Source organism: Entelurus aequoreus, linkage group LG10 (assembly GCF_033978785.1).
Source record: "Entelurus aequoreus isolate RoL-2023_Sb linkage group LG10, RoL_Eaeq_v1.1, whole genome shotgun sequence".
In the NCBI taxonomy this organism is placed as follows: domain Eukaryota; kingdom Metazoa; phylum Chordata; class Actinopteri; order Syngnathiformes; family Syngnathidae; genus Entelurus; species Entelurus aequoreus.
In genome coordinates, this window is record NC_084740.1 from 44,403,177 (window position 1) to 44,430,525 (window position 27,349).

Consider the following 27,349-nt stretch of genomic DNA (forward strand, 5'->3'; position numbering starts at 1 on the left):
ATATTTATATATTATATATACACATATAAATTATATGGGTAGATATTTGCTCTAAAAAGGGTATTTCAACAAGTAAACAGTACAGTAGGTAGTTGATGTTGATATATGTAATGCACATAAGGGTATTCTAGTCAGATGTGCGTGTGTAAATATGCGATGTGTAAATATCAAAATATTACGTACGTCGAATCACTTTTTGTCAGGCAATATTACATTTAATGACAATTTTACATAAATGAATACATCCAAACACGTTGTACATATTTATTATTTGCAGGAAGAAATAACAGTTACAATTGTGTGTGTATCTTCCAAGCAAGAAAGAAGTTTGATCACATCAACATCGGACTAACTGACACACTCCGCTTCACTGCAGGTCCGCAAGCCACGCCCACCCCCCCACAGCCACAGAAGAGGAAAACTGTCCTTTCCCGGGCATGATAAAGTCTTAAATAATGTCAAACACGTAGCGTTACAATAACCAGGAAGATAAAGTGTTTGTCTCACAACTACTAATCAAGCATTCACATTTTGCCACAACACACATGGGGGAAAGTCCTATCTGGAAATACAGCCATATTAACTCCTAAACTGCCATTTTAACACACACCAAACCATCAGCACGCATCCAATGCTTTCTCGTGGCCACGAGAAAGTTTCTCGTGGCCACGAGAAACTTTTTATATAAAAAAAAAAAAAATGTATACATATTTTTTTATTTTTTTATTTTTTTTAATAAAAAGTTTCTCGTGGCCACGAGAAAGTTTCTCGTGGCCACGAGATACATGTCTAAAAAAAAAAAAATTCCCATGTCCCCTTAGGGGCTCCGTACTATTCAATTGAATATAAGTTGAAAAGGATTTGCAAATCATTGTATTCTCTTTATATTTACCATTTACACAACGTGACAACTTCACTGCTTTTGGCTTTTGTACATCTGAATTGTTACTTGCGTACGTCGTCTATTTGGACCACATGTTCAGTGACTGAACCGATCGAGCGGTTTTGATTGGCGTCCGTCACGTTTAGGACTGTGCATTGGCCCCATGAAAGGGAGTCTTTTAGGGCGCGACAAGGACAGTCACGTAGTGTTTAACTTTCTCCTCCCTCTCCAACCAAGCTCACCAGGACCTGTCCAAGTCGGACCCGGGCCAGCCCCAGAATGAATGAGGCCGCCTACGTCCCCCGTTTGATGTGGCGCACTGAGCTCTCTCTGTTGGACTGCTGACCCCTCCACATGAATAAATTAGGGATTGTGTTTTGGTCGGCGCATGAAGATGAACAGGGCGCCATGACATCATCAGTCAGATGTTGCAACTCCAGCGAGAGGAAACGCGCTCAGCGTCTCATTGGCTCGCCACCGTCTTTGGGAGATTTCTGCATAAAGACGATTATTGTTTGTTTGCTGAAGCGCTTTAGTTGGGGAGCCGGGGGGGATTTAACCATTATTACCGACCTCGGCGAGAAGAGTGAAAGCCCGTCCCAATCTGACGCCGACACTCGCCAAGACACTGGGCTGTTAATTGGAGCGAGCCTGGCACCATATGGGAGAGATTAGCATGCCATGAGAATGACAAAGATTAGGTCTCCCGGAGACTCGCAGATGATTGAGACAGATTAGCGGCATAGAGCACAGATTGACACGGTACAAGTGCGGAGGTGGCGGCGCCCCCGACCTGCTCGCCTGTGAGGTAACACAACGGATGTCAAGCACCGCCCTGCTGACGGTTAGAGGGACTTGGTCCGCCAAGCAGCCATCGGTTGTTTGAATGCAGTTCTGGATTTGTTTCTGGTAATGGGAAGGGAGCGGGCGGGGATGGGTACCGTTCACATTTGAACCGATATGGTATCCTGGTACCTGGGAATCGATACCTGGACTCAACGGTACCAATCTTTGCTGCTTTTCTGTGTGTTGCAATAATTATTAATTGAAAATAATAATTTGCTGATTAGAGCTGCGTTTCCATGACATTTTTTAGCAAAATAAAAGCCATTTTTCTAAAAATTCCTATAAAGTACATTTGCGACTTGTAGGTGTTTTCATGAAATGATGTTTTGCGTCATGAGCCGTAAAATCTCATCCCGCGAGACTCCACTTTGAAAAAGATATTGCTGCCACTGCTCCATGATATCAATATAAGACGAAGGCAGCGGGTGATCGCTCAAAGGCAACGTCCTCCTGGCCCCCTGGACATTGTTCGGGCATGTGGGTCTCGCCGAGCCAGCGGGTCGGCCTATATTGCGGGGATGGACCCGCGAGACAGCCTTGCGCCCCCCCGGCCTGTCAATTGGAGAGTTACGGCCCCCTTGACATTGTTCGGGCATGTGGGTCTCTCCGAGCCTGCAGGTCTGTCTCTATTGCAGGGAAGGGACCTGCGAGACTGCCGCCTCTCTCCACCCCGGTCAGCCGATTGGAGATTTATGTCCCCCTTAATTGTTCGGGCATGTGGGTCTCTCCGAGCCAGCGGGTCGACCTCTGTTGTGTCGAAGGGACCCGTGGAATGACCCAGTGCGGCGGTGCCACCTCGCTCATCGTAGGCCGGCCGATTGGAGTTTTACTGCCCCTTTGAAATTGTTCGGGCAAGTGGGTCGGCCTCTTTGCGGGGTAAAGACCAGCGAGACGGCCCGGTAAGGAAATGCCACCTCTCTCCACCCCGGCCGGCTGATTGGAGATTCACTTCCCCCTTAACTGTTTGGGCATATGGGTCTCTTCGAGCCAGCGAGTCTGCCTCTATTGCAGGGAATGAACTCGCGAGACAGCCCGGTAGGGTGATGCCACTTCGGCTCCCCCCCCAGCTGGCTGATTGGAGATTTACTGCCCCCTTGACAATGTTCAGGCATGTGGGTCTTTCAGACCCTGTGGGTCGGCCTCTATTGCGAGGAAGGGACCCGCGAGATGGCCCGGTGGGGCGATGCCGCCTCACTCGTAACCCTGCCGGCCAATTGGAGATTTACTGCCCTCTTGAAATTGTTTGGGCAAGTGGGTCTTTCCAAACCTGTGGGTCGGCCTCTATTGCGAGGTAGGGACCCGCGAGACGGCCCGGTAAGGAAATGCCACCTCTCTCCACCCTGGCCGGCCGATTGGAGATTTACTGCCCCCTTAACTGTTTGGGCATATGGGTCTCTCCGAGCCAGCGAGTCTGCCTCTATTGCAGGGAATGGACTCACGAGACGGCCCGGTTGGGTGATGCCACTTCGGCTCCCCCCCAGCTGGCTGATTAGAGATTTACTGCCCCCTTGACAATGTTCGGGCATGTGGGTCTTTCAGAGCCTGTGGGTCGGCCTCTATTGCAAGGAAAGGACCCGTGAGATGGCCCGGTGGGGCGATGCTGCCTCACTCGTAACCCTGCCGGCCAATTGGAAATTTACTGCCCTCTTGAAATTGTTCGGGCAAGTGGGTCTTTCCGAACCTGTGGGTCGGCCTCTATTGCGAGTTAGGGACCCGCGAGACGGCCCGGTAAGGAAATGCCACCTCTCTCCACCCTGGCCGGCCGATTGGAGATTTACTGCCCCCTTAACTGTTTGGGCATATGGGTCTCTCCGAGCCAGCGAGTCTGCCTCTATTGCAGGGAATGGACTCACGAGACGGCCCGGTTGGGTGATGCCACTTCGGCTCCCCCCCAGCTGACTGATTGGAGATTTACTGCCTCCTTGACAATGTTCGGGCATGTGGGTCTTTCAGAGCCTGTGGGTCGGCCTCTATTGCAAGGAAGGGACCCGTGAGATGGCCCGGTGGGGCGATGCAGCCTCACTCGTAACCCTGCCGGCCAATTGGAGATTTACTGCCCTCTTGAAATTGTTCGGGCAAGTGGGTCTTTCCGAACCTGTGGGTCGGCCTCTATTGCGAGGTAGGGACCCGCGAGACGGCCCGGTAAGGAAATGCCACCTCTCTCCAACCCGGCCGGCCGATTGGAGATTTACTGCCCCCTTAACTGTTTGGGCATATGGGTCTCTCCGAGCCAGCGAGTCTGCCTCTATTGCAGGGAATGGGCTTGCGAGACGGCCCGGTAGGGTGATGCCACTTCGGCTCCCGCCCAGCTGGCTGATTGGAGATTTACTGCCCCCTTGTCAATATTCGGGCATGTGGGTCTTTCAGAGCCTGTGGGTCGGCCTCTATTGCGAGGAAGGGACCCGCGAGATTTTCCCCGGTGGGGCGATGCCGCCTCACTCGTACCCCTGCCGGCCAATTGGTGATTTACTGCCCTCTTGAAATTGCTCGGGCAAGTGGGTCTTTCCGAGCCTGCGGGTGGACCTCTATTGAGGGGAAGGGACCTGCGAGACGGCCCGGTGGGGCAGTGCTGCCTTGCTTGCCCCCGGATGGCCGCTCGGAAGCGAGACCAAGTCTGACCTAGTTATCCCGCATTACCGCCCCGCCGGTTCGGTGTTTAGTTGACCTCTATGCAAAACAATTGTTTTCATTCTGCTTTTTTGAAACATTTCAATATTGAAATGTCTCAAAAAACACCTCATGATATCGCTAGCACATTTTTAGGAAAAGTGGAGCTTTACATTACCTACGTCTGAGTGTTTTCTGAGTCAATTTCTTTGTTGGCATTGGAAATCGCTAAATTACCTAGAGTTAGTTTGTCGGAGTCTGCTCTCAGTGCCCCCAGACCCTTGTTGATAGTATTACAATTTTGAAAAATGAACCAAGGTATTCTCATTAAAGATAAAAAATAAAGCTTTTATCAGCGAATAATCACGAGTTAACTACAGACAAAATGTAAATAAACTGGATTAAAGACTTGAATCGTTTGACAGCCCGAACTATATGTTAACTTATTAGACCAAATATGGTCAGACAAAGTCGTTTCAAACAGGGGTTTTGACCTCTTTTGACCTCAGGGCCCAACTTTTCCACTACACAGGGGCCCACTCAAATATTAACACTGAATTAGTAATCTTATTTGAATCATATTCAATAATTACATCTGACTTACTTACAATTGTCAGATTATATGAAAGCATGTGTTAATCACAACAAAAACATGTAACACTTAAACCTTAGGTCAGGCTGATTAGAAGAATAAGTACTAACAAAATATACTGCCTCAGAAGGGACTCGTAAATAAGTGAATACAAATAAATTCACATACAAATATGTTGCGCTAAATGTAATACATTATATTAATAATAGATATGTTTCCTAACTCAACATATATAGAAAATAAAAATACAGCTTCACCACATTAGTCATAATTTTTGCGCTTAAGTAACTTCTCTATGACTTTAGATCCGATTCAGATCAGATTCAGATAGGTCTTTATTGTCATTGCACAAATACAACAAAACTTTGTTTTCAGCACAAACCCGTTCAAGATGAGACAAACAAACAGTGTACAGGGTTACAGAACAGGAACGCTGATGGGTCGCTATAAAGGCGCCCTGTAAAAGTTGTGAAAAAGGTAAAACGCTGGGGAAAAAGATGAGTAAAAAAATACAATCTAGACTGGGCTCCTAAGGGGGTCTAGTCTGGAGTGGGAAAAAACCTCCATGCAATGCACACATAAACACGTTACATTTAATCACGACAAACTCGCAACAGAGGGGCGGGGAGTTGGGGCCCTGGAAGGCGACCGCTGCTATGAAGCGCTGCCATCCGACCATCACCCCGAGGGGAAAGAAGCAGTGGTGAAGGCGTGGGGTGGGGGAGGGGAGGGTGTGCGTGTGTGCCCAATTGTCTTGGGTGTGATGATGTCATGTTTTTTATAGACTGAGGCCGATCTGCAAAAGTTCGACTCCAGGTGTCGTTGAGGAGGGAGGGAGGTCAAAAGCGTCCATCATTGAGGTGTCCTCGGGGGTGTTTTTCAGAACAGCCTGGTCCTGTTTTTCACAGCGTCAAGGCCATTTGAGGGAGTCAAATCGTAGATTAGGATGTTTGTTTTCCGTGAACAGACAAAACAATGACTTGTCTGTTTAGCTTAGTTGGTTTGATATTGTCATTACTGCCACAAGTGGTGGAAAAGTGTATTACAACTGAGTACGGCTGGGGCCCCTACGGACCACAGGTATGTTTTTTGGCCCTCCAGGAGGTGTGGTTGTGCGCTTTTGCGTCAGATATGAAGAGTCGTTTGCGCGTCTCCCGCTAATTATGTGCCGCCTGACAACTCTTTCTTGTCAGCTTTGGAAGCGCTCTCGGTTAGCTCAGATGACTCTCGCCCGCCGCGCTCGCCGTTCTGTGTGTGTCCGTTTTCCCGCGGCTGTGTGCCAAATTGGGCCGGTGCCAGTCGTGATGCGTTCACATGTATCCGTGCTCCTCTGACCCGCTCAGTCCACATGGACCTGAGTGGCAGCAGAACGCCAGAGTGGATTAACATGGTTTTGGAACCCAACACAGACCCTGGGGATAATGACCATTATTACTATCATTGAAACTACCAGTCCAGGCAGGATATGCTAACTGAGAGTCTAAAGAAGATCTGGTTTTAGAATGACTTGTTTTTATTGAGGGCCACATCGCAACTATGGCTGCCCTCAGAGGGCCAATTAAATCATTTAAAGGACCACGTGGAAGACCACCTTAAGTGACATTGCAATCCAATTTAAATAATGTGGCAAACCACATCAAATGATGTGCCAGACCATATTGAATGATGTGGCAGGCCATGTAAAAGAATGAGACGTACCAAATAAAATGTGTTGGGCCACATTTAAATGGTGTGGCTGACAACATTGAATGATGTGGTAGGCAGGACATTTTGAATAACGTGACAGGCCACATTTAATTAAGTGCCAGACCACATTAATGAAGTGCCAGACCACATTAATTAAGTGCCAGACCGTATTAAATGACGTTGTAGGCCAAATTGAATAATGAGACGGGCCACATTTAAATTATGTTCCAGACAATACTGACTGATGTGGCAGTCCGTGTGAAATAATGTGGCAGTCCAGACTGAATAACGTGACTGGCCACAGTCAATTATGTTACAGGCCATTTTAAATGATGTGGCGGACAACATGACATGGCAAGCCACATTAAATAATGTGCCAGGCCACTTTGAATGATGTGGCAGGCCATATTAATTATGTGCCAGACCGTATTGTATGACGTGGCAGGCCACATTGAATAATGTGACGGGGCACCTTAAATCATGTGCCAGACCGTATTGAATGACATGGCAGGCCAACTTAAAATGTGGCATGCCACACTAAATGATGTTGCAGACAACATTGGATGAGGTAGCAGACCCCATTGAATAAAGTGATGGGCCACAACAAATTACGTTGTAGGCCACAATAAATTATGTAGCGGACCACATTGAGTGACATGGCAGGCCACTTTAAATAATACGGTGGGCTACTTTGAATGAGGTTGCAGGCCATATTTAGTATGTGCCAGATCGTATTGAATGATGATGCAGGCCACATTGAATAATGTGACGGTCCACTTTAAATCAAGTGCCAGACCTTATTGAATGATGTGGCAGGCTATTTTAAATATTGTGGCAGGCCACACTAAATGATGTTGCAGACAACATTGGATGATGTGGCAGACCACGTTGAATAACATAATGGGCCACAATAAATTATGTTGTAGACCACATTAAATGAAGTGGCGGACCACATTGAGTGACACGGCAGGCCACATTATGGCGGGCCAATTTGAATGCTGTGGCAGGCCATATTAAGTATTGAATGATGTCGCAGGCCACATTGAATAATGTGACGAGCCACTTTAAATCAGGTGCCAGACCGTATTGAATGACGTGACAAACCATTTTAAATATTGTGGCAGGCCAACCTAAATGATGTTGCAGACAACAGGGGATGATGTGGCAGACCACATTAAATACCATGATGGGCCACAATAAATTATTGCAGGCCAATTAAATTATGTGGCGGACCACATTGAGTGATACGGCAAGTCACTTTGAAAATATGTGGCAGGCTACATTAAGTATGTGCAAGACCGAATTGAATGATGTCGCAGGCCACCTTGAATAATGTGACGGACCACCTTAAATCATGTGCCAGACCGTATTGAATGATGTGGCAGGCCATTTTAAATAATGTGGCAGGCCACACTAAATGATGTTGCAGACAACATTGGATGACGTGGCAGACCACATTGAATAACATGATGGGCCACAATAAATGTTGCAGGCCAACTAAATTATACGGCGGACCACATTGAGTGACACGGCAAGCCACCTTGAATGATGTGGCAGGTTACATTAAGTATGTGCAAGACCGAATTGAATGATGTCGCAGGCCACATTGAATAATGTGATGGGCCACATGAAATCATGTGCCAGATCGTATTAAATAATGTTGTGGCAGGCCATTTTAAAAAATTTGGTAGGCCACACTAAATGATGTTGCAGACAACATTGGATGATGTGGCAGACCACATTGAATAACATGATAGGCCACAATAAATGTTGCAGGCCAATGAAGTTATGTGGCGGACCACATTGAGTGACACGGCAAGCCACTTTGAATGATGTGGCAGGTTACATTAAGTATGTGCAAGACCGAATTGAATGATGTCGCATGTGCCAGATCATATTGAATGATGTGGCAGGCCATTAAAAAAAATTTGGTAGGCCACTCTAAATGATGTTGCAGACAACATTGGATGATGTGGCAGACCACATTGGGTCACAATAAATTATGTTGCGGGCCACATTAACCAAAATGGTAGACCACATTAAATTATGTTGCATACCAAATGCAACATGCATACCCACATTAAATAATGTGGCGGGCCAGATGTGGCCCTCGGGCCTTAAATTTGAGACTTGTAATTGATATGATTTGTCAATGTGGTTACTTTAGAACAGGAAGTTCCAACAGGGTGGTATAGTCAACAATCAAGAAGACACACACAGGTGCCATTTTGATATTTGGCTTTTGTAAACGAGGCAGAGTTTTACACATCAGTGACAAAATGCTTCATTTTTAGTCGTTACTTGTTCATATTATTTTACTTTTCCTGTTTTGTTTTTTTATCATAGTGCGGGTGTGATGCCACTAAAAAGGAGAGCTGGGGCCCGCACTTTGGACACCCCTCACTAAGTCTCCACAACATTTGAAGTTTTGTTGCTGTTGCTCCGCTTCTTTGCTATGGGAAGACTTTTTAGAAAAGAGATGACGACTCACCAATCCTCAAGACCTGCTGCCAACTGAGCCAGAACTCTGCTATCAAGGAGAGCAGAGACAGTAACAGTCCTTTCCTCTTTGCCATGGTCCTCCCCCGGGGGTCCTCAAGTACATGGATATCACTTTTCCTGCCCCAAATAACTCATGCTGACATCTTGCCGGTCCTCGTATCACTGACGAGCACAACAAACTGGCCCCCGGCGCGCATCCTTGGCTCACGTCTCATCATGGGGGGGAAAAGAAAGGCCAGTTGTTCTTTCGCTGCAATTAAAAATAACAAAAATACTTTAAAATCCTTCATGCGTCACACAGATTGTTGTGTCCTATTGTCCCATCACGATAGCATCTTTTTCCCGGTGCACAGTTGAATTGAGGGATGCAACTGAAGGAGGAGGAGGAGGAGGAGGAGGAGGAGGAGGACCACCAGGACGCTCCAGCTGCCAAGTCAGCATTGCCAGGAAACACCGTTTCCTGTTATGCATGTCAAAATAAACCTACCAAAAGCAAACGCGTTCACTAAAGAACGAAACGCGTGCTGACTCTGTGAGGTTGTAGTCATGAATTCTCTCATCTATTTATTGTAAGGCTATAATCGTTATTATAATCATACGACGGGCTTTACAGAAAACTAACACTTTCCCGGAAGTATAAGCTCTTACTCTGAAAAGCACATTTCCGTCGCCGGTGCCGCGTTTTGTCGCCTCCCGTGCAGGCGCCCAATTCAGGGCACAGGCGAGCCGCTGATCCGCAAACATGGATACGTCGTGAAGATTAACTTCAAATCTGCCAGTGTGGTCGACCTCGACAACGTCTTTGCTTCGGTACACCGAGGAATGATGATTAAAATCTCTGCCTTGCGGTCCGTGACGCGAACGCAAATCTAATCTTCAAACTGCTCGCAGCCTTGAAGATTAAACTGTCTCGAACTGCAGATTCGACAGAGTCTCAAAGTCAAATACAAATGTGATTCCTGTTCATTTCACTTACTTTCCCCCTTTAGAAACAGAGTGCAACGAAGAAATATGTTGCATATAGAGTTTGAAATATTATGTAGGCATTAGTTAATGTAGTCCCCAGGAAAGTGGGCCATTTTGGAAATGAGTTTATTTACTTTGGCGAAAGTGCACATGGAGACATTTTTGTGCTGAAATGTTTGCGTTTGTGCAACAGGAAGTCAAGCAAATTGGAGACTTTCTATCACCTGTTGGGCGATTATAGAAGACTTATCCTCTTTACACTCTCCAATGGGTTATTTGCTGACATCTAACGGTGAGTAAAAGCATTACTTTAAAGATGTAGTAAACACTGGCTTGTTTCAAAATGTTTTTAAATCACACACCTAATTATGATGGGATTCACGGCTCTTTAAAGGGAGCCGGATCTCGGAGAGCCGTTCAGAAGACTGGCTCCTTATTAGGATGTAGATCAGAATAATTCAATTTTCACAAACATTAAAACGTTTGAAAAATGACTCCGAAATATTGACTAAAATGTCGTTTTCATTGTAAATATTCCATAATATAGTCCACTGCTCACTAGTTTGGATTTCCCCCTCACCTAAAAAAATGTGCAGCATTGTAACAAAAAAGAAAATAAGTAAGAATTAAATGAAAATAAGTAAAAATAAAATCTATTAATGCATACACAAAATATGAATAAAACATTTAACAACAGTAGGACATAATAAAAATGGGAGTACACAACTGTACTACCATACCTGGTGTGTGTACGTTTGAGCTACCACCCTTTAGAATAATGACCCGGCAAAGTGAATTCAAATCAAATAAATAGGTAATAATAATAATAATAATGCACAGACAGACAACTCTTACACGGCAGGAGTTAGAATGTTTACAACATTTTGAACTTATTCCAAATGTATTTGGTTTTCAGTACAGGCTCTTTAAAACTGGCATGTTAAAAAAAAGTGATATTAATCGAGATCAATTTAAAAAAAAATATTTTGCCACATCGCCCAGTCAAAGGGTCTAATAATCACTTTGGAATAATCATATAATAATAAGCAATAATATTAAAAAATAAATTTTTCCACATCTTTATTTACACTAAGTACATATGAGAGTACAAATCAATTTTTCCACATCTTTATTTACACCAAGTACATATGAGAGTACAGATGAGTATTGATAAGGAGTATCGATATTGGTATCGGTAAAATCCTAACAATATACATTCCTACACAAGCAGCTTAAAAAAGAAAAACTCTATAAACTAACAGAACACTTGTTTATTGTGCAAACTGTCAACACTTTTTATCTGTCCAGTAATTGTTTACATGCATATGTTAGATTCATGTAGGATTTCCATCAGTGCATATTAATAATAATCGAAAGAATACATATTTATAAATATTATTTTATTGTTCGTGCATCTACTGGGGGTTAAGCCTCTTCTTTCTTTAAAATCTAGTGAAGAACTTTAATCAAGGATCCTTGTACGCACCACAATTATGTGTTATGAGATGCAAAAGTGAAACTTCAAGATAATTTTGTCCGATGCTGCTACAAATAGATTCATCATATTTGTACCTGTCTTGTTGGCGCTGTGTGTGAATCATAAATGGGAGCTTTTATGACGTCTGTGTTAATTGAACAGTGAGGTGCTGAGTCTGCCGCTAACCTTTTTGCAAGGGGGTGTAGGTTGTGTTACACATGCACTCCTAATTTGACTGTAATATTTGACACAACATTACAAAGCAACTGATTGACATAGCGTAGGTCTAGCCTTTCAAATCTTTGTTTTGTTCTGTCAACTTGCTGCAATTTTTTCATGCATTTGTTTTTGGCGCTTGTGTGTGTTTTTTGGCATTGTTTTTTTGATTTTGCAACTTTATTGTGTTTGCAGCATTTGTGCGTTTATGGTTGGGGATCCTTCCTGTGTTTTGTAGGCGTTTGGACATTGCTGTGCCTTTTCCCACACGGTGCATTGGGGAGGTGTAGGTTGCAGGTTTCATCTTTCATGCTTTTGGAAACATGATGCTGTCCTGGCTCCACACAAACAGGTTTGCACTAAATAGCAAGTAAACAAGCTGCTGCCATCTACAGTTTAATTGAAGCGGTCTTTAATTATTTTTTTATAGACTATACATTAGGGGCGTAAAAAGAAATCTATTCACATTTAAATGGCGATTTTAAGTTGATAATTTAAGAGAATCGATTAAAAAAAAACAACATGTTATGTATATATATATATATATGTGTGTGGAGATGTGTGTGTGTGTGTGTATATATATGTGTGTGTATATATATGTATATATTTATGTGTATATATATATATGTATATATATATGTATATATATATATATATATATATATATATATATATATATATATATATATATATATATATATATATATATATATATGTATATATATATATATATATATATATGTATATATATATGTATGTATGTATATACGTATGTGTATGTGTGTATATATATATATATATATATATATATATGTATATATGTATATGTATGTATGTATATACGTATATATATATATATATATATATATATATATATATATATATATATATATATATATATATATATATATATATATATATATATATATATATATATATATATATATATGTGTGTGTGTATATATATGTATATACATATGTGTATATATATCGGTTTCATAATACACCTTACGGTGCAACCTGGACACATCATCAGTGATTCTGCCGGGGTCATAGGGTGTTTCGGGTCTTAATCAAACACCCTCTCCCGGGCGACCCAGCCGAGGGTGATCAGTCCCTCGACTTGTGTCCAGGTAGCGCTCCACGCCACGCGTCCCCCCTCCGACGGTCTGCCCCGGGGTTGCGCCGGTGGTGCTTGGAGGTTCCAGGCACTGTGGGGAATGTCCGGGCCTGGGTCCTCCTCCGTCTCATCAGGGCCGTACAAGGTACTGGCCCTGTGCGTTGCACCACGGGTTTCCTCAGGCAGCCTATCTTGATCTTATGTGTCTTCATGGTTTTTCGCAGCGTTATATGGGTGCTCCCTTGCAGGAGCTGCAGCTTGGGATGCTACCCCTCTCTGCCCCGGTTGCCGTCTTTCCGGGCTGTCAACTGTCTCTCCAGTTGTCACCACTCTTTCGAGGTTGTCATCCAGCCTCTTCCTGGAAGTCAATGGCGATGCCATACTGGATCGGTTTCATAATACACCTTAATAATCGGATAAAACAGACAAACTACATTTCTATCCTTTCCAGTATTTTATTGAAAAAAAACAGCATACTAGCACCATACTTATTTTGATTATTGTTTCTCAGCTGTTTGTACATGTTGCAGTTTATAAAGGTTTATAAAAAAAATAAAATAAATAAAATAAAAATTGCCTCTGCGCATGCGCATAGCATATATCCAACGAATCGATGACTAAATTAATCGGCAACTATTTTTATAATCGATTTTAATCGATTTAATCGATTAGTTGTTGCAGCCCTAAAATATATATATACACTACCGTTCAAAAGTTTGGGGTCACCCAAACAATTTAGTGGAATAGCCTTCATTTCTAAGAACAAGAATAGACTGTGGAGTTTCAGATGAAAGTTCTCTTTTTCTGGCCATTTTGAGCGTTTAATTGACCCCACAAATGTGATGCTCCAGAAACTCAATCTGCTCAAAGGAAGGTCAGTTTTGTAGCTTCTGTAACGAGCTAAACTGTTTTCATATGTGTGAACATGATTGCACAAGGGTTTTCTAATCATCAATTAGCCTTCTGAGCCAATGAGCAAACACATTGTACCATTAGAACACTGGAGTGATAGTTGCTGGAAATGGGCCTCTACACACCTATGTAGATATTGCTCCAAAAAACAGACATTTGCAGCTAGAATAGTCATTTACCACATTAGCAATGTATAGAGTGTATTTATTTAAAGTTAAGACTAGTTTAAAGTTATCTTCATTGAAAAGTACAGTGCTTTTCCTTCAAAAATAAGGACATTCAATGTGACCCCAAACTTTTGAACGGTAGTGTATATATATATATATATATATATATATATATATATATATATATATATATATATATATATATATATATATATATATATATATATATATATATATATATATATATATATATGATATATGATATGATGTATGATATGATGTATACAGTATATATATATATATATATGTGATATGATGTATACAGTGTATATATATATATATATATATATATATATATATATATATGTATATATAAATACACATATATATATACACACATATAGTATATATATATATATACACATATATAATATATATATATATATATATACACATATATAATATATATATATATATATACATATATATATATATAGTGTATATATATATATATATATATATATATATATATATATATATATATATATATATATATATATATATATATATATATAGTGTATATATATAGTATATATATGTATATAGTATATATATATAGTATATATATGTATGTATGTGTGTATATATATATATATATATATATATATATATATATATATATATATATATATATATATATATATATATATATATATATATATATATATATATATATATATATTGTCAAAGCCAACGACAGTCATTGAAGTGTATATTCTCCTTGTTAGCATTGAGGTATTGTGTGGCAGAACAATCGCTGTGGATCGTTTACTACCAGTCCAGCGTACTTGATCCGACCAATCTAAGTCTATGAGCACGAACTGATGAAGCCTACTTCGATGAGCGGCGAAACGTCTTCCAAGACAAACGAAGCAGTCCAGTTGCGAATTGGACTGTTCATCTCGACGTGAACACATCCAATACAGTTCACATATGGACAACAAATCAGAATTGATCTGCGGTGTGAACAAGGCCTAATACTGCCACCTTTCAAGACCTGCCGTAATACATGAAAGACAAATATACAGCTGTGGGACCTACACCTTATATAACTTTCAATGCCGATCAATACACTCATGGAAACACAAACACTTCTAAATGTTTGGTATTCAAAAGTAACCAGACTTCATTGTCAAGACTAGCCACAACAAAAAAGGTGAGTTTTCCTCATATGTACATGCCTGCGCCGCTCCCACTGTGAGACCCTGGTTCAATTCTTGAAGCTATGTATGGAATGAACACCGGAGCTTGAGGTGTGGGCTGGAAACTGGACTGGTAGGACAGGGAAGGATCGTACGCCAGCGTGTACGGCGCGCTGCTCTGGCTCATGTACAAGGAGTTGACTGGCGTGTACAGCTTTCCGAGTGGGTTAGAGCTTCTCATGGACGGATGATGGACCGCGCTGCCTTGATACAAGAGCGTTGCGCTTTCAGGCCGGCCTGGGTTCAGGAGGACCGGCAGTGTGGCTCGTGCGGCATCGCTTGTCACTATTTGAGGATTGACCAGCTGATGTGCGTCAGAGCTGCGCTGCAGGGATGGTTGGTAGATGTTGGATCTAAGGCTGGAAACACTTGAAATGGGCTGATACATCATCGGATTGGGGTTCCTCGGCGGCGTGTTGTATCCGAGCAAGTGTGGCGGGTGGTAAAGAGCATTTGACCTTTTGTCCGAGGTCTGACGACTGCAGATGAACAACAAGGCAGAGCAGAAAAGAACGGCTCCCGTCACCCAGCCGATGTAAAGGGCATCCCCGAGTTCTCTTCTCTGGGCGTCAATTAACAACGGGTTGTAGAAGTCCCGGATGATCACATGACCAGTCCACGACACGGGGATGAAGACGCAGACACAAGCCAGGAGCTGCATGCCACCTGCCACCGACAGGATCACATTCTTTGCCCTTTTGTTACCCTGGAAACAGGAAGTGCAACGTAGCCCCAACATGGCTATCATGAGCCCAAGTCCAGACAAGGCCACCGAGCAGCACATGAGACCCCTGGCGGCCTGGAGCTCGGCAGGCAGGAACAGGAGCGAGTCGTACACCTTACACTGCATCCTTATGTTCGCCTGGCGGTAGCAGTTCATCCACAGGCCTTCCCAGCGGGTCTCCATGACGATGATGTTCTCCCCGATGAACGCCGTTACCTTCCACATGGGCATGCCGGTGGTGGCGGCCGCGCCGATCAGCCCCACCAGGCCGATGCACATGGCGGCTATCTCGGGAATTCCTTCAACCATCGTTCAGAAGATTATAATCCAGGTGTTCTGATCCAAAACGCGGGACAGCAAGCCAACTAATTCCCCTTTCTTGAGGCCATCTTGGAGGAAGAAGACCTTTTCAGCAACGTGCGGCAGGCTCAACTGATGCGTTTGTGGACGGTACAGCAAGGTTTGTTGTGGGAAAGTAGCTTTGGAGGCTTTGGTTGGTTCAGAGAGAAGATGAGGGTACGAAGAATTGCTTATTTTGTGTTTATGGTTGGTCTGGCTAGAAACTGGTTTGATAACTTCTACGACGAGATAAGCACTTGGAGAGCATAGAACTCCAACAAGCCCTATCTCCTATTAGTAAAGAAAATCCTGAACCTGGATCTGCCCCAAAATGTAATCACTTGTTTCTTATCCCATTTCTGGCGTTTCCTAAAAGTTAAACCGGCAGTAACATTTTAGGCTAGCAGTAGCGTAATGAAGAAAAACTCTTGTCTGTCTCTGCTATCTTTGTCTCTGCAGGGCCGCTAGCATACACACTCACACAGAGGCGTAAACATAAGGTAACCTAGTAGAAATTATCTGGATCCGCCCCAAAATCCAAGTAGTTGTTCCTTATCTCAGGTCAGACAGAAAGTTCTACGATAAGCTGCTTGTAACTAATTAAATTGTCAAACCAACAGCAACGATTACATAACTTTCTAGCAAAGGTAAAGATACCAAAGCACACCTTTATGATTTCATCAATCAGATGTTGGACTATTGGCTCACTTTACTGGTCTATATTCTGATTAGTTACACTTTTGCATTTTGATTACTCGCGGTTAACCACACAAAATTATTTGCGTGCATACCGTAATTAAAATCTCACTTAAGGCCATGAGCTTTGGGTTGTGACCGAAATATTTGTACGTACAATCGTAATGTAATCAAGCTAGCGTCGTTTGCATTAGCTAATATGTTAAAACGTTTACGAGTGTCAGTGTTAGTATTATTAACTTACAATGACATTCTTTTTGTATTGTTTCTGTTTCACAAATTCCTCAGCCCTAATTAATATAAATATTTCTACACTGTAAAACCAAATCTAGATTTTCAGTCAGCTCATTCACGAGAATTTGTACCGTAAAATACGCTGTGGTTTTACACCACCTTACTGTAAATTGTTTTTTAAGTGTACAGTCATGTTTTTACAGAGCATTATTGTAAATGGAAAAAAAAGTACCGCTATTGTTTTTCCTGTAAAATTCTGGCGACTGAGCTGCCCAAATTTTGCGGTAAAAGCCACTGACAGTGTAAATACAATACAAGTACAGGCAGACATACATGAAACAAACAGACATAACTTTATTTCACATTAATAGAGTTGATGATTTCTATTATAAAAATACAAGGAGAATTGTTTTAGGAGCATTCTAATTATTATTTGCTCCAGATTAAGTGGCAATAAAACAAATCTACATAGCAAAAGTTGCTTCCTCTCATAAATAGCGGACAATGGGAGTGCGGCCTACAGATGTTGGACTTAAAGCTCTTTGTATCTCTATTCAAAACAGCTTCTGGTCATGTGATCACGCTCGGTCAGCAGCCACAGGGACTACCCTCTTCGCAAACAAAGAGAAGCACACCTTCAACAAACAGCAGCCATCTCTTGGCTTCCCGTCCAACTTCTGCATATCAGCTCCTTCAAAACCGTGAAATCTTTAAACAACTAGAAACAATCATACTTTTGAATAAAAACTAGCCACAACATCAAAGACCACTGTCGGTTACGTTAGCGTTTTCTTGTTTCTGGCATTGAAGAAAGAACACGGTCTACGAAGTCCAATGAGATGATTGGGATTCTGATATACATACTTTATCCTCACTGGACACTTGGGATCTGATTGGTCCCAAGACTTGACAAAGATGGTATTGTTTAGTTTCTGTCAACGCTGTCACGCAACCTTTAGTGTGGTCCTCTGATCGGCCCCACTCCCAGTCATGGCCTCAGTCAGTGTTCAAAGATAAGCCACTCCACTGCGTACAGACGGGTACCTGGACTGGTAGCTGTAGTTGGTGGATGGATGTCTGGACAGGACCGGCTGGGCTTGGGGAAGCAGCACCAGCTGTTGAGGCTGCAGGGTCTGGATGGGCTGCGGAGGGTACGCCATGTAGTCGGAGTTCCTGGAGTAGACGTACTTCCTCGGGTCTTCGTCCTCCGCCTGTAAATTGCAGCAAGTGAACAGGCATCCACCGACAAAGAGAAAGGCCCCGGCCACCCAGCCGATGTAGAGGGCCTCCCCCAGCTCCCGGCGCTGGGCGTCGAGCAGTAAGGGGTTGTAGAAGTCCCGGATGATGACGTGCCCCGTCCAGGACACGGGGATGAGGACGCAGATGCACGACATGATGACCATGGCTCCGGCGATGATGAGCACCAGCCGCTTTGCTCGGTCGTTTTGAATGCACGACGTGCACTGCAGCCCCAACAGGCTCACCAGCACGCCCAGACCGCCGAGAGCCAGAGCGCAGCACATGAGACCCCGTGCCGCCTGGAGGTCGGGGGGCAAGGCCAGGAGAGAGTCGTAGACCTTACACTGCATCCTGATGTCGGCCTGTTTGAAGCAGTTCATCCACAGACCCTCGTAGCGGGTCTCGAACACGATGATGTTCTCTCCAATGAAGGCTGTGACTCGCCACATCGGCATGCCGGTGCTCGCCGCCACGCCGATCAGCCCGATCAGGGTCACGAGAAAACCCAGCAGCTCCAGCGCGGAGTTGGCCATCCCGTCCTACGTGGAGGCTGTGGCAGGCGGCAGTCCTGGCGGGAGGTAGTCGCATCCCAGCGGAGAGGGAGGTGTTCACCTTTTCTGTGTACACGGGAGGGGTGGGAATAGCCACCCGTTGCTAGGAGACCAATTCCCCTCAGGCCACTTTTTTCTTTGTGCGGCGAACAGGAACCACAGGTCTCAATTTACACCCTCACACAAGCTTTTTTTTTTTTTTTTTTTACAAAGGTGCTTACCTGCGAGATAGTAGAAATATGGGGAAAGTACACTTTATTCACCAACCGTGTTACAAAAAAATATGGAGAACACTCAAATCCTTTATGTTGTAAAGCCAAAAAGGTAGAAATTGCAAACAGCTAAAATGATGCACAAAGCAAACAATAACCTGCTACCCAAGAATGCACAACATAACATGACCTGTATGCACTTACAACACTTAAAACCTTTAGTATATCAGTATGTGCAATTAAATTATGGAATGTATTAAAGTGCCAGTAGAGTGGAAGAACAAGTTGCCTCTACAATGAAGCTAGTATCATATATATCTGGTCTATGACACAAAGACTTCCAAAGTTTGCGAGTAAATAGATATGATCAAAATAGTATCAATCTCACAGAGATTCCCGAGTCATTTTGATGGCGTGACGTGGAGGAGAAACACCAGATCCCTTCCCCATCAACAACAATGCTAATCAAGCAGACTTTGTGAGAGACAACAACGATTACTTTGGAACAAACTTATATTTTTTGAGGCCGAATACAAAGAGGATGGTCCACAAGTTTTAGAAGCCAAGTACTACTTTATTGTGACACTATAGCATAAGCAGCATTGCTAGGTGCTAAACATACAAACTAACCATAATTAATCAAAATAAAACAAACACGGTAATATTTGTGATGTTGGATGTCGACTTACAGGACGTTCTCATTATTCCATTTAGATGAAGATTCAATCGCAATCGTCATGAAGGGTTAAAAATAGTTCCTGTAATGAGCGTCTTTTTTGCCACCTTGCAGGATATGAAAGTGGACCAACCTATCGGTCCATGGCCACATTTGTCTCCTGGCAGGTGACAAATGTTACTTTTAGCAAGTTTGAGACCAAGCAGAAGCAGAAGCAGCCACTAGTTTATAGTGTGTCAACAATAGCAGCATAAACTAGCATTAGCTCACTGCTATCAATGCCCCGCTAAAATAGTCCGTCTGCGTAAGTGCTTATAATAACAATATCACTCATATTTGGTTCATTTTCAGGTCACGACATGTAAATGGAGTATTGTTGGCGCTTTCTGGATGTTTTTAGACAATTTAGAACGCACAAGCAAATACAAACATACGTGTTCTTGTCTTACATAAGGATTGTGAATGATAAACGGCACATCTCTTTCCAATTTGTGCGCATTTTCAGTATAACTCATCTAATAATATGGTCAGAGTGCAGAAGCGTTACTACAGTGACGTAGAATCTACGGAAATTGCCGAAGATATTGGGATTGGAATATTCAAAATGGCCGACTGTATTTGTGGCATTTTGTGATGTTTAGACGGTGTTTTTATATACTTTGCGGATTGTAAATACAATTGTATAGGGTTTAATGCAGGGGTACCTACTGCCTACATTTCTTGACTTAGCGGCCGAAAGCCGACTGCATGTAAAGTAACTATATGTGTGTGTGATCTTTGGTAGTTGCAATTTTTTCCCCACCATGACTAGGGAAGGTTGTTTGGATTGTGTCATGTAAGTAATTGCTGTGCTATTATTTCAATGTACTTTCAAGGGTCATAGATCTTATTTACTCACATTGTCCACAAATATGTAGCATTTAGAGACTGCCTGGTATTTAGGACTAATATGAAAGCAATCCGCGGTGCGATGCTTTATTGAACTCATAACGTCTCGCGGGCCAAATTTAAGACGCTGGCGGGCCGCATTTGACCCACGGGCCGTAGTTTGAACACCCCCGGTTAAATGGATACAATGAAACATTTATATTAAACATAAAAAGTCAACTTGTTTGTCCATTCTGCTGCTACTTTAGGCAAATAAATCAAACAATGAACTAATTTGAACCAGTTAAAGAAAATGTTTTAACTAAAGTGTTTACAAAATACAAGGAAGAAAAATGTTGATAACTTTATTGAACATTTTTTAACGTTTTCTTAAAAACACTTTTACAAAAATACATAATAAAGTGGAATAAAAGAGCATATAAGTGAAATATAACGAGAAAAAGTTACAATGTTGACACTAATAACTCAAATCTGCTGTGCAGGGTGTTTTTTCCTTTAAAACTGTCATTATAAAAAATAAAAAAAATAAAAAAGAATCAAAATCAATGTTGTTATGAATTATTTACCTATTTAAGGCTCTGATTACTTCACATCAAATATTCCACTTTGAAATATTATTTGTGAAAATATTTAAAGTTTTCCATGACAAAAAAGCATTAAAAAAAAAAAAAAAAAAAAAAAAAAAAAAAATTATAAAAAAATTTGAATGTATAATTTATATTTAACGCTTTTATGAGTGGGGCCCTTTTGGATCCCTGGGCATTTTGGTGGGATTTTTTTTCTTCCACTTATCTAAATATTAAGGAATCAAAACCAATGTTATGAATTATTGACCAGTTCAAGGCTCCAATTTCTTCACATCTAATATTACCCCGTAAAATACAGCATATTTTGTTTGCAGTTAAAAAAAACTTTTCTTTGACAAAAAGGGCATAAACAGACAAATAAAAAAAAAACATAAGATGATAAAAACTTAAAATCGACGGCTAGATTTGAAGTTGATCTAGAGAGTTAAGTGTTGAAGGTAAAAATATATAATTTTAACACTTTTATGAGTCAGGCTATTTTGGAGCCCCAAGAATTTTAAAGCTGTCGTTGCTCCAAAAATAATAATGAATCAAAATCAATGCTATAAATTATTGGCCTTTTTAAGACTCCAATAACTCCACATCAAATCACTTTGAAGTATTGTATATTTTGTGTGTTTGCAATAAAAACAAAAGATTTTTATGACAAAAAGGGCATAAAACAAACAAAAAATAAAATATATATTTATATATAACGTATTACTTAATTTTAACACTTTTATGAGTGGGGCCCCTTTGGATGCCTGAGAATTTTAGTGGGATTTTTTTTTTTAAACGTACCAAATATTAATGAATCAAAATCAATGTTATGAATTATTGATGTGTTCAAGGCTCCAATTACTTCACATCAAATATTCCACTTTGAAATGTATTTTAGTTTTCTATGACAAAAAGGGCATAAAACAGACAAAAAATTAAATTAAATTAAATATTTAAAAAATTATAATGTATGACTTAATTTTAACACTTTTATGGATCCCTGAGAATAATTATTATTTATTTTTTTAAACTTATCTAAATATTAAGGAATCAAAATCAATGTTATGAATTATTGACCTGTTTAAGGCTCCTGTTACTTCACATCAAATATTACACTTTAAAATACTGCATATTTTGTTTGCAATTAAAAACGAGTTTTCTTTGACAAAAAAGGCATAAAACAAACAAATAATAAAAAACATAAGATAATAAAAACTTATAATCGATGGCTAGATTTGAAGTTGATCTAGAGAGTTAAGTGTTGAAAGTAAAAATATATATTTTGAACACTTTTATGAGTCGGACTCAAGAATTGTAAAGCTGTGGTTGCTCAAAACATAATAATGAATCAAAATCAATGTTATGAATTATTGACCTATTTAAGGCAAAACCTAATTGTTGAAAGTAAAAATATATATATATATATATATATTTTTACCCCTTTATGAGTCGGACTATTTTGGATCAGAATCAGAATCAGAAATACTTTATTAATCCCCAAGAATTATAAAGCTGTCACAAAATATTAATGATATTGACCTATTAAAGGCTTCAATTACGGTACTTTACATCAAATATTCCACTTTGACATATTTGTTGGGACAAATACTGCATACTGCATGTTTTCTTTGACAAAAAGGGCATCATTCAAACACATTTAAAATACCATAAAATAATAAAAACTTATAATCGACGGATGGATTTGAAGTTGATCTAGAGCAGGGGTCTCAAACACGCGGCCCGCGGGCCAATTGTGGCCCGGGAGACGTTATTTTGCGGCCCCCACCTTAATATGAAAGTTTAATGTTAGTGCGGCCCGCGAGTTTTAAATGAATGGCGCTTGACAGCGTTGTGTGCGGAGCTGAAGAAATCTACCAATCACGTTGTGGTATGAGGCTCTCGACAATATCGAGGGCGTGCCGTGATGGCACTGTCATCAGTGTCCTCTAGAATCTGTCACCGCATCATCTTTTTCTCCATACTAACAGCGTGCCAGCCCAGACACATGTTGTATGAGGCTTCTAGAGACACACGCAGGTTATTGCAAGACATACTTGAGGAACAGCCATACATTTCACACTGAGGGTGGTCATATTTTATTTTATTTATATTTTAACACTGTTACAAATATGCGCCACACTGTGAACCCACACCAAACAAGAATGACAAACACATTTCGGGAGAACATCCGCACCTAAACACAACATAAACACAACAGAACAAATACCCAGAATCCTTTGCAGCCCTAACTCTTCCGGGCTACAAAAACACCCCCGCTACCCCTAACCCCGCCCAACTCAACCCCCCCCATCTCCCGAATTCGGAGGTCTCAAGGTTGGCAAGTATGCATTGATGTCACTTGCGTAATGCAAGCAGAGAAACATTTTGCCGCTTTTCTATGACACACGCTCTTCCTTCCTCCCTCCCTGCCTCCCTCCCTCGCCCGCCTGCTCGCTCCCGCCCCCGTTGTAAACAGTCCGGGCGGGGAAGACGAGCACTCCGCCGAAGGAGCGAGCGACAATACAAAAGTGTGGTGCACTGGACCCCAGCGCTGATACAGACGTGGTGATGTTAACCCGTTCGGGGCTAATTGTGCTACCGTAACTGTAAACTCCACCCCCCACCCTCCTCCCGTTAGCTCCAGACAGAGACGATTTTTGATGCAATATTTCTTTCACAGGGGCACCCCGACGTGTCTTATTTCATTTCATTTCATTTTTATTTATCTCCTTCATTGATGTGCATCTTTGATCGATAGACAATTATACCTCAATTTTTAAATTATACATTTACACACCAATGCCTGAGAAGGAGCAGGATGAAGAAAAATCTTATATTTTTCTGCCCCCTTCAACATAGTACGTAGTCTTACTTAATGATATCATATAAACAAACAATTACATCCAAATATAACGAAAACAAACAAAAAAACACAAGAAGTGCAAAACTTCATGATGTACAAAAAGAACAAAAAAAACAAAATAAGTAGTATACACCTCACAGGATGATACAAAACAAATACAAAACTAGGCAAAAAATAAGTAAAATAATAAATATAAAGCAAAATGTAAACAGTTATGGCTGTCCATATGATCTCATTGTTCTGTCCTTATATATTTTTTCAATTGGAATATATTTTTACAATCTTTTATCTCTTGTAAAGAGAATTCCATAGTTTAACCCCCACCACTGATATACACATTTGTTTTAAAGTTGTCCTTGAATACTGATGTTTGAAATGACCTTTTCTTCTATGCTCTTCATTCTCAGAAGTGATGACAAACATTTTTTGTAAATTTGCTGGTAATGTTTTACTTTTAGCCTTAAACATGACACATAATGTCTGTAACTTTACTAGCTCCTGTAGTTTCAATAAACCCGAATTAATAAATAATATGTTAGTGTGTTTTAAGTAATCTACTTTATGAATAATCCTTATAGCTCTTTTCTGTAGTTGATACAGAGAAAGTTGCGTTGCACAAGGAATACAATTTGAAACGTCATTATACAACTAGACATGCTGAGGAGTATGCAAAATACTAGGGGAGTGAACCGGGTTGCAAATTTTAAAACCAGTCTACTGAGGCAACAAGATTTCGTCAAGAATTGAAATGACCTTTTCTTCTATGCTCTTCATTCTCAGAAGTGATGACAAACATTTTTTGTAAATTTGCTGGTAATGTTTTACTTTTAGCCTTAAACATGACACATAATGTCTGTAACTTTACTAGCTCCTGTAGTTTCAATAAACCAGAATTAATAAATAATATGTTAGTGTGTTTTAAGTAATCTACTTTATGAATAATCCTTATAGCTCTTTTCTGTAGTTGATACAGAGAAAGTTGCGTTGCACAAGGAATACAATTTGAAACGTCATTATACAACTAGACATGCTGAGGAGTATGCAAAATACTAGGGGAGTGAACCGGGTTGCAAATTTTAAAACCAGTCTACTGAGGCAACAAGATTTCGTCAAGAAAGCAAGCGAAAAGAGCGATGCAGCAGTCAAAGCTAGCTACATGGTGAGTGAGATGGTTGCTAGGGCGGGAAAGCCATTCAAAGGAGGTGAATTCATTAAAAAGTGCATGTTAGATTTTTTTTAAGAAATCTTTTCTTGCGGCCCAGCCTCACCCAGTTTCTGCATCCAGTGGCCCCCAGGTAAATTGAGTTTGAGACCCCTGATCTAGAGAGTTAAGTGTTGAAAGTAAAAAATATATATTTTTAACCCTTTTATGAGTCTGACTATTTTGGATCCCCAAAAATTATAAAGCTGTCGTTGCTAAAAAAAAATAAAAATAATGCATCAAAATCAATGTTATGAATTATTGACCTTTTTAAGGCTCCAATTACTTCACATCAAATATCCCACTTTGAAGTATTGCATATTTTGTGTGTTTGCAATATAAAAAAAAGTTTTCTTTAAAAAAAAGGCATTAAACAAAAAAAAAACATAAGATAATAAAAACTTATAATTGACGGATAGATTTGAAGTTGATCTAGAGAATTAAGTGTTGAAAGTAAAAATATATATTTTTAACACTTTTATGAGTCGGGCTATTTTGGATCTCCAATAATTCTAAAGCTGTCATTGCTCAAACAATCGCTTGTCCAATAATAATGAATCAAAATCAATGTTATGAATTATTGACCTATTTAAGGTTCCAGTTACTTTACATCAAATATTGTACTTTAAAATATTATTTGGGACAAATATTGCAAGTTTTCTATGACAAAAAGGGCATAAAACAATACAAAAAAAACATGATATAATAAAAAACTTAAAATTGACATATAGAGCAGGGGTGTCAGACTCATTTTAGATGGGGGGCCACATGGAGAAAAATCTACTCCCAAGTGGGCCGGACTGGTAAAATCCCGGCACGATAACTTCAAAATAAAGACAACTTCAGATTGTTTTCTTTGTTTAAAAATAGAACAAGCACATTCTGAAAATGTACAAATCATAATGTTGTTGTTGTTTTTTTACACTTACACGTTGCGGTTAATAGTATTCTATCTTTATTTGTCATTATTTATACTTTCTAAATAAATTATGTGATAATGTTCATCAGTCAACTCATTGGTGTTAATTTTCAAACAAGATAAACAATTATGTCAAAATCCAATTACAGGATGTTATTTATGTAGTTTGCTCATTTTCCTCGACAGGTGCACTAACATCATGTGGTTTATTTTTATGTGCATATGTAGCATCATCTACAAAGATACAAAGAATTGCAAATTGCGACACCTAGTGGACACATTTAGAACAGCAGGTTATTTCATTCAAAAATTCCGGCTCATTTTTATACTTAGCAAACTTATCCCGCGGGCCGAATATAACCTGACACCCCTGATCTAGAGAGTTAAGTGTTGAAAGTAAAAAAAAAATCAATATCTTTTTAACACTTTTATGAGAGGGACCATTTTGGATCCCCAAGAATATTAAAACTGTCATTGCTTGAAAATAATAATGAATCAAAATCAATGTTATGAATTATTTAACCTATTTAAGGCTTCCCATCAAATATTACACATTAAATATTTTGTGGGGGAAATATTGCATGTTTTTTGTGTTTGCAATAAAAAACTGGGGTTTCTTTGACCAAAAGGGCATAAAACATAATTTATACAATTTTTTTACCTTATATTGTTGTACGAAACTTGAGGGGAGCCCTAAAGGTAAAAACAAAAATCAATATATTGTATTGGTTTTGAGAATGAAAAGTATCAAAATGGCCCCTGCATGCTTTTGGAAACAGTTTGCACACTATTATATTAAGTTTGTTTGAATAAAATACTCCATAAATATGAAGTTGTCTTCACGCGGTTAAGAGTCGGCAGGATTTGAGTTGATCAGTTTTGGTCTGCAGCAGACGTCCATGTTTTCACTGCAGGGAACACTGGAGGTCCACTTCCAACTGGACCGCTTTTTGCTGGAAGTCATCTGGGATAGGCTCCAGCTCTGTAGTGCAGTCCACATCCTTT

The 27,349-nt window shown here is 40.6% G+C and overlaps 4 protein-coding genes across 8 annotated transcripts in view; 1 reads left to right on the forward strand and 3 right to left on the reverse strand.

The window, feature by feature from the left end:
* Positions 1 to 9,999, reverse strand: part of LOC133658677 (glutamate receptor ionotropic, kainate 1) — an 88,246-nt gene extending 78,247 nt beyond the window's left edge. For 2 of the 3 annotated variants that reach the window (XM_062060958.1, XM_062060956.1), the window contains exon 1: positions 9,106 to 9,473. In XM_062060958.1, coding sequence (XP_061916942.1) covers positions 9,106 to 9,190 — 85 coding nt within the window. In that variant the 5' untranslated portion in view covers positions 9,191 to 9,473. Of the gene's footprint in view, positions 1 to 9,105; positions 9,474 to 9,764 lie in introns of those variants that run through there. The other variant, XM_062060957.1, reaches the window with a different exon arrangement.
* cntn5 (contactin 5) overlaps positions 9,781 to 27,349 on the forward strand; it is a 207,765-nt gene continuing 190,196 nt past the window's right edge. Inside the window, exons 1-2 of one of the 3 annotated variants that reach the window (XM_062060955.1) lie at positions 9,781 to 9,926; positions 10,276 to 10,374. The gene's annotated coding sequence lies outside the window, so the exon portion shown is untranslated. Of the gene's footprint in view, positions 10,069 to 10,275; positions 10,375 to 27,349 lie in introns of all 3 variants that reach the window. The other 2 variants (XM_062060950.1, XM_062060952.1) reach the window with 2 other exon arrangements.
* LOC133659401 (claudin-8-like) lies at positions 14,730 to 16,376 on the reverse strand. The gene has a single exon (XM_062062165.1). The coding sequence runs from the start codon at positions 16,267 to 16,269 to the stop codon at positions 15,202 to 15,204; it is 1,068 nt and encodes a 355-aa protein (XP_061918149.1). The 5' UTR covers positions 16,270 to 16,376; the 3' UTR covers positions 14,730 to 15,201.
* LOC133659402 (claudin-4-like) lies at positions 17,590 to 19,001 on the reverse strand. Its single transcript, XM_062062166.1, has one exon. It carries the CDS (start codon positions 18,999 to 19,001, stop codon positions 18,237 to 18,239), a length of 765 nt encoding a protein of 254 aa, XP_061918150.1. The 3' UTR covers positions 17,590 to 18,236.

Coding starts and splice junctions, on each gene's coding strand:
- LOC133659401 (XM_062062165.1), bottom strand. CDS start 16,269: ATGGTTGAAGGAATTCCCGAGATAGCCGCCATGTGCATCGGCCTGGTG.
- LOC133659402 (XM_062062166.1), bottom strand. CDS start 19,001: ATGGCCAACTCCGCGCTGGAGCTGCTGGGTTTTCTCGTGACCCTGATC.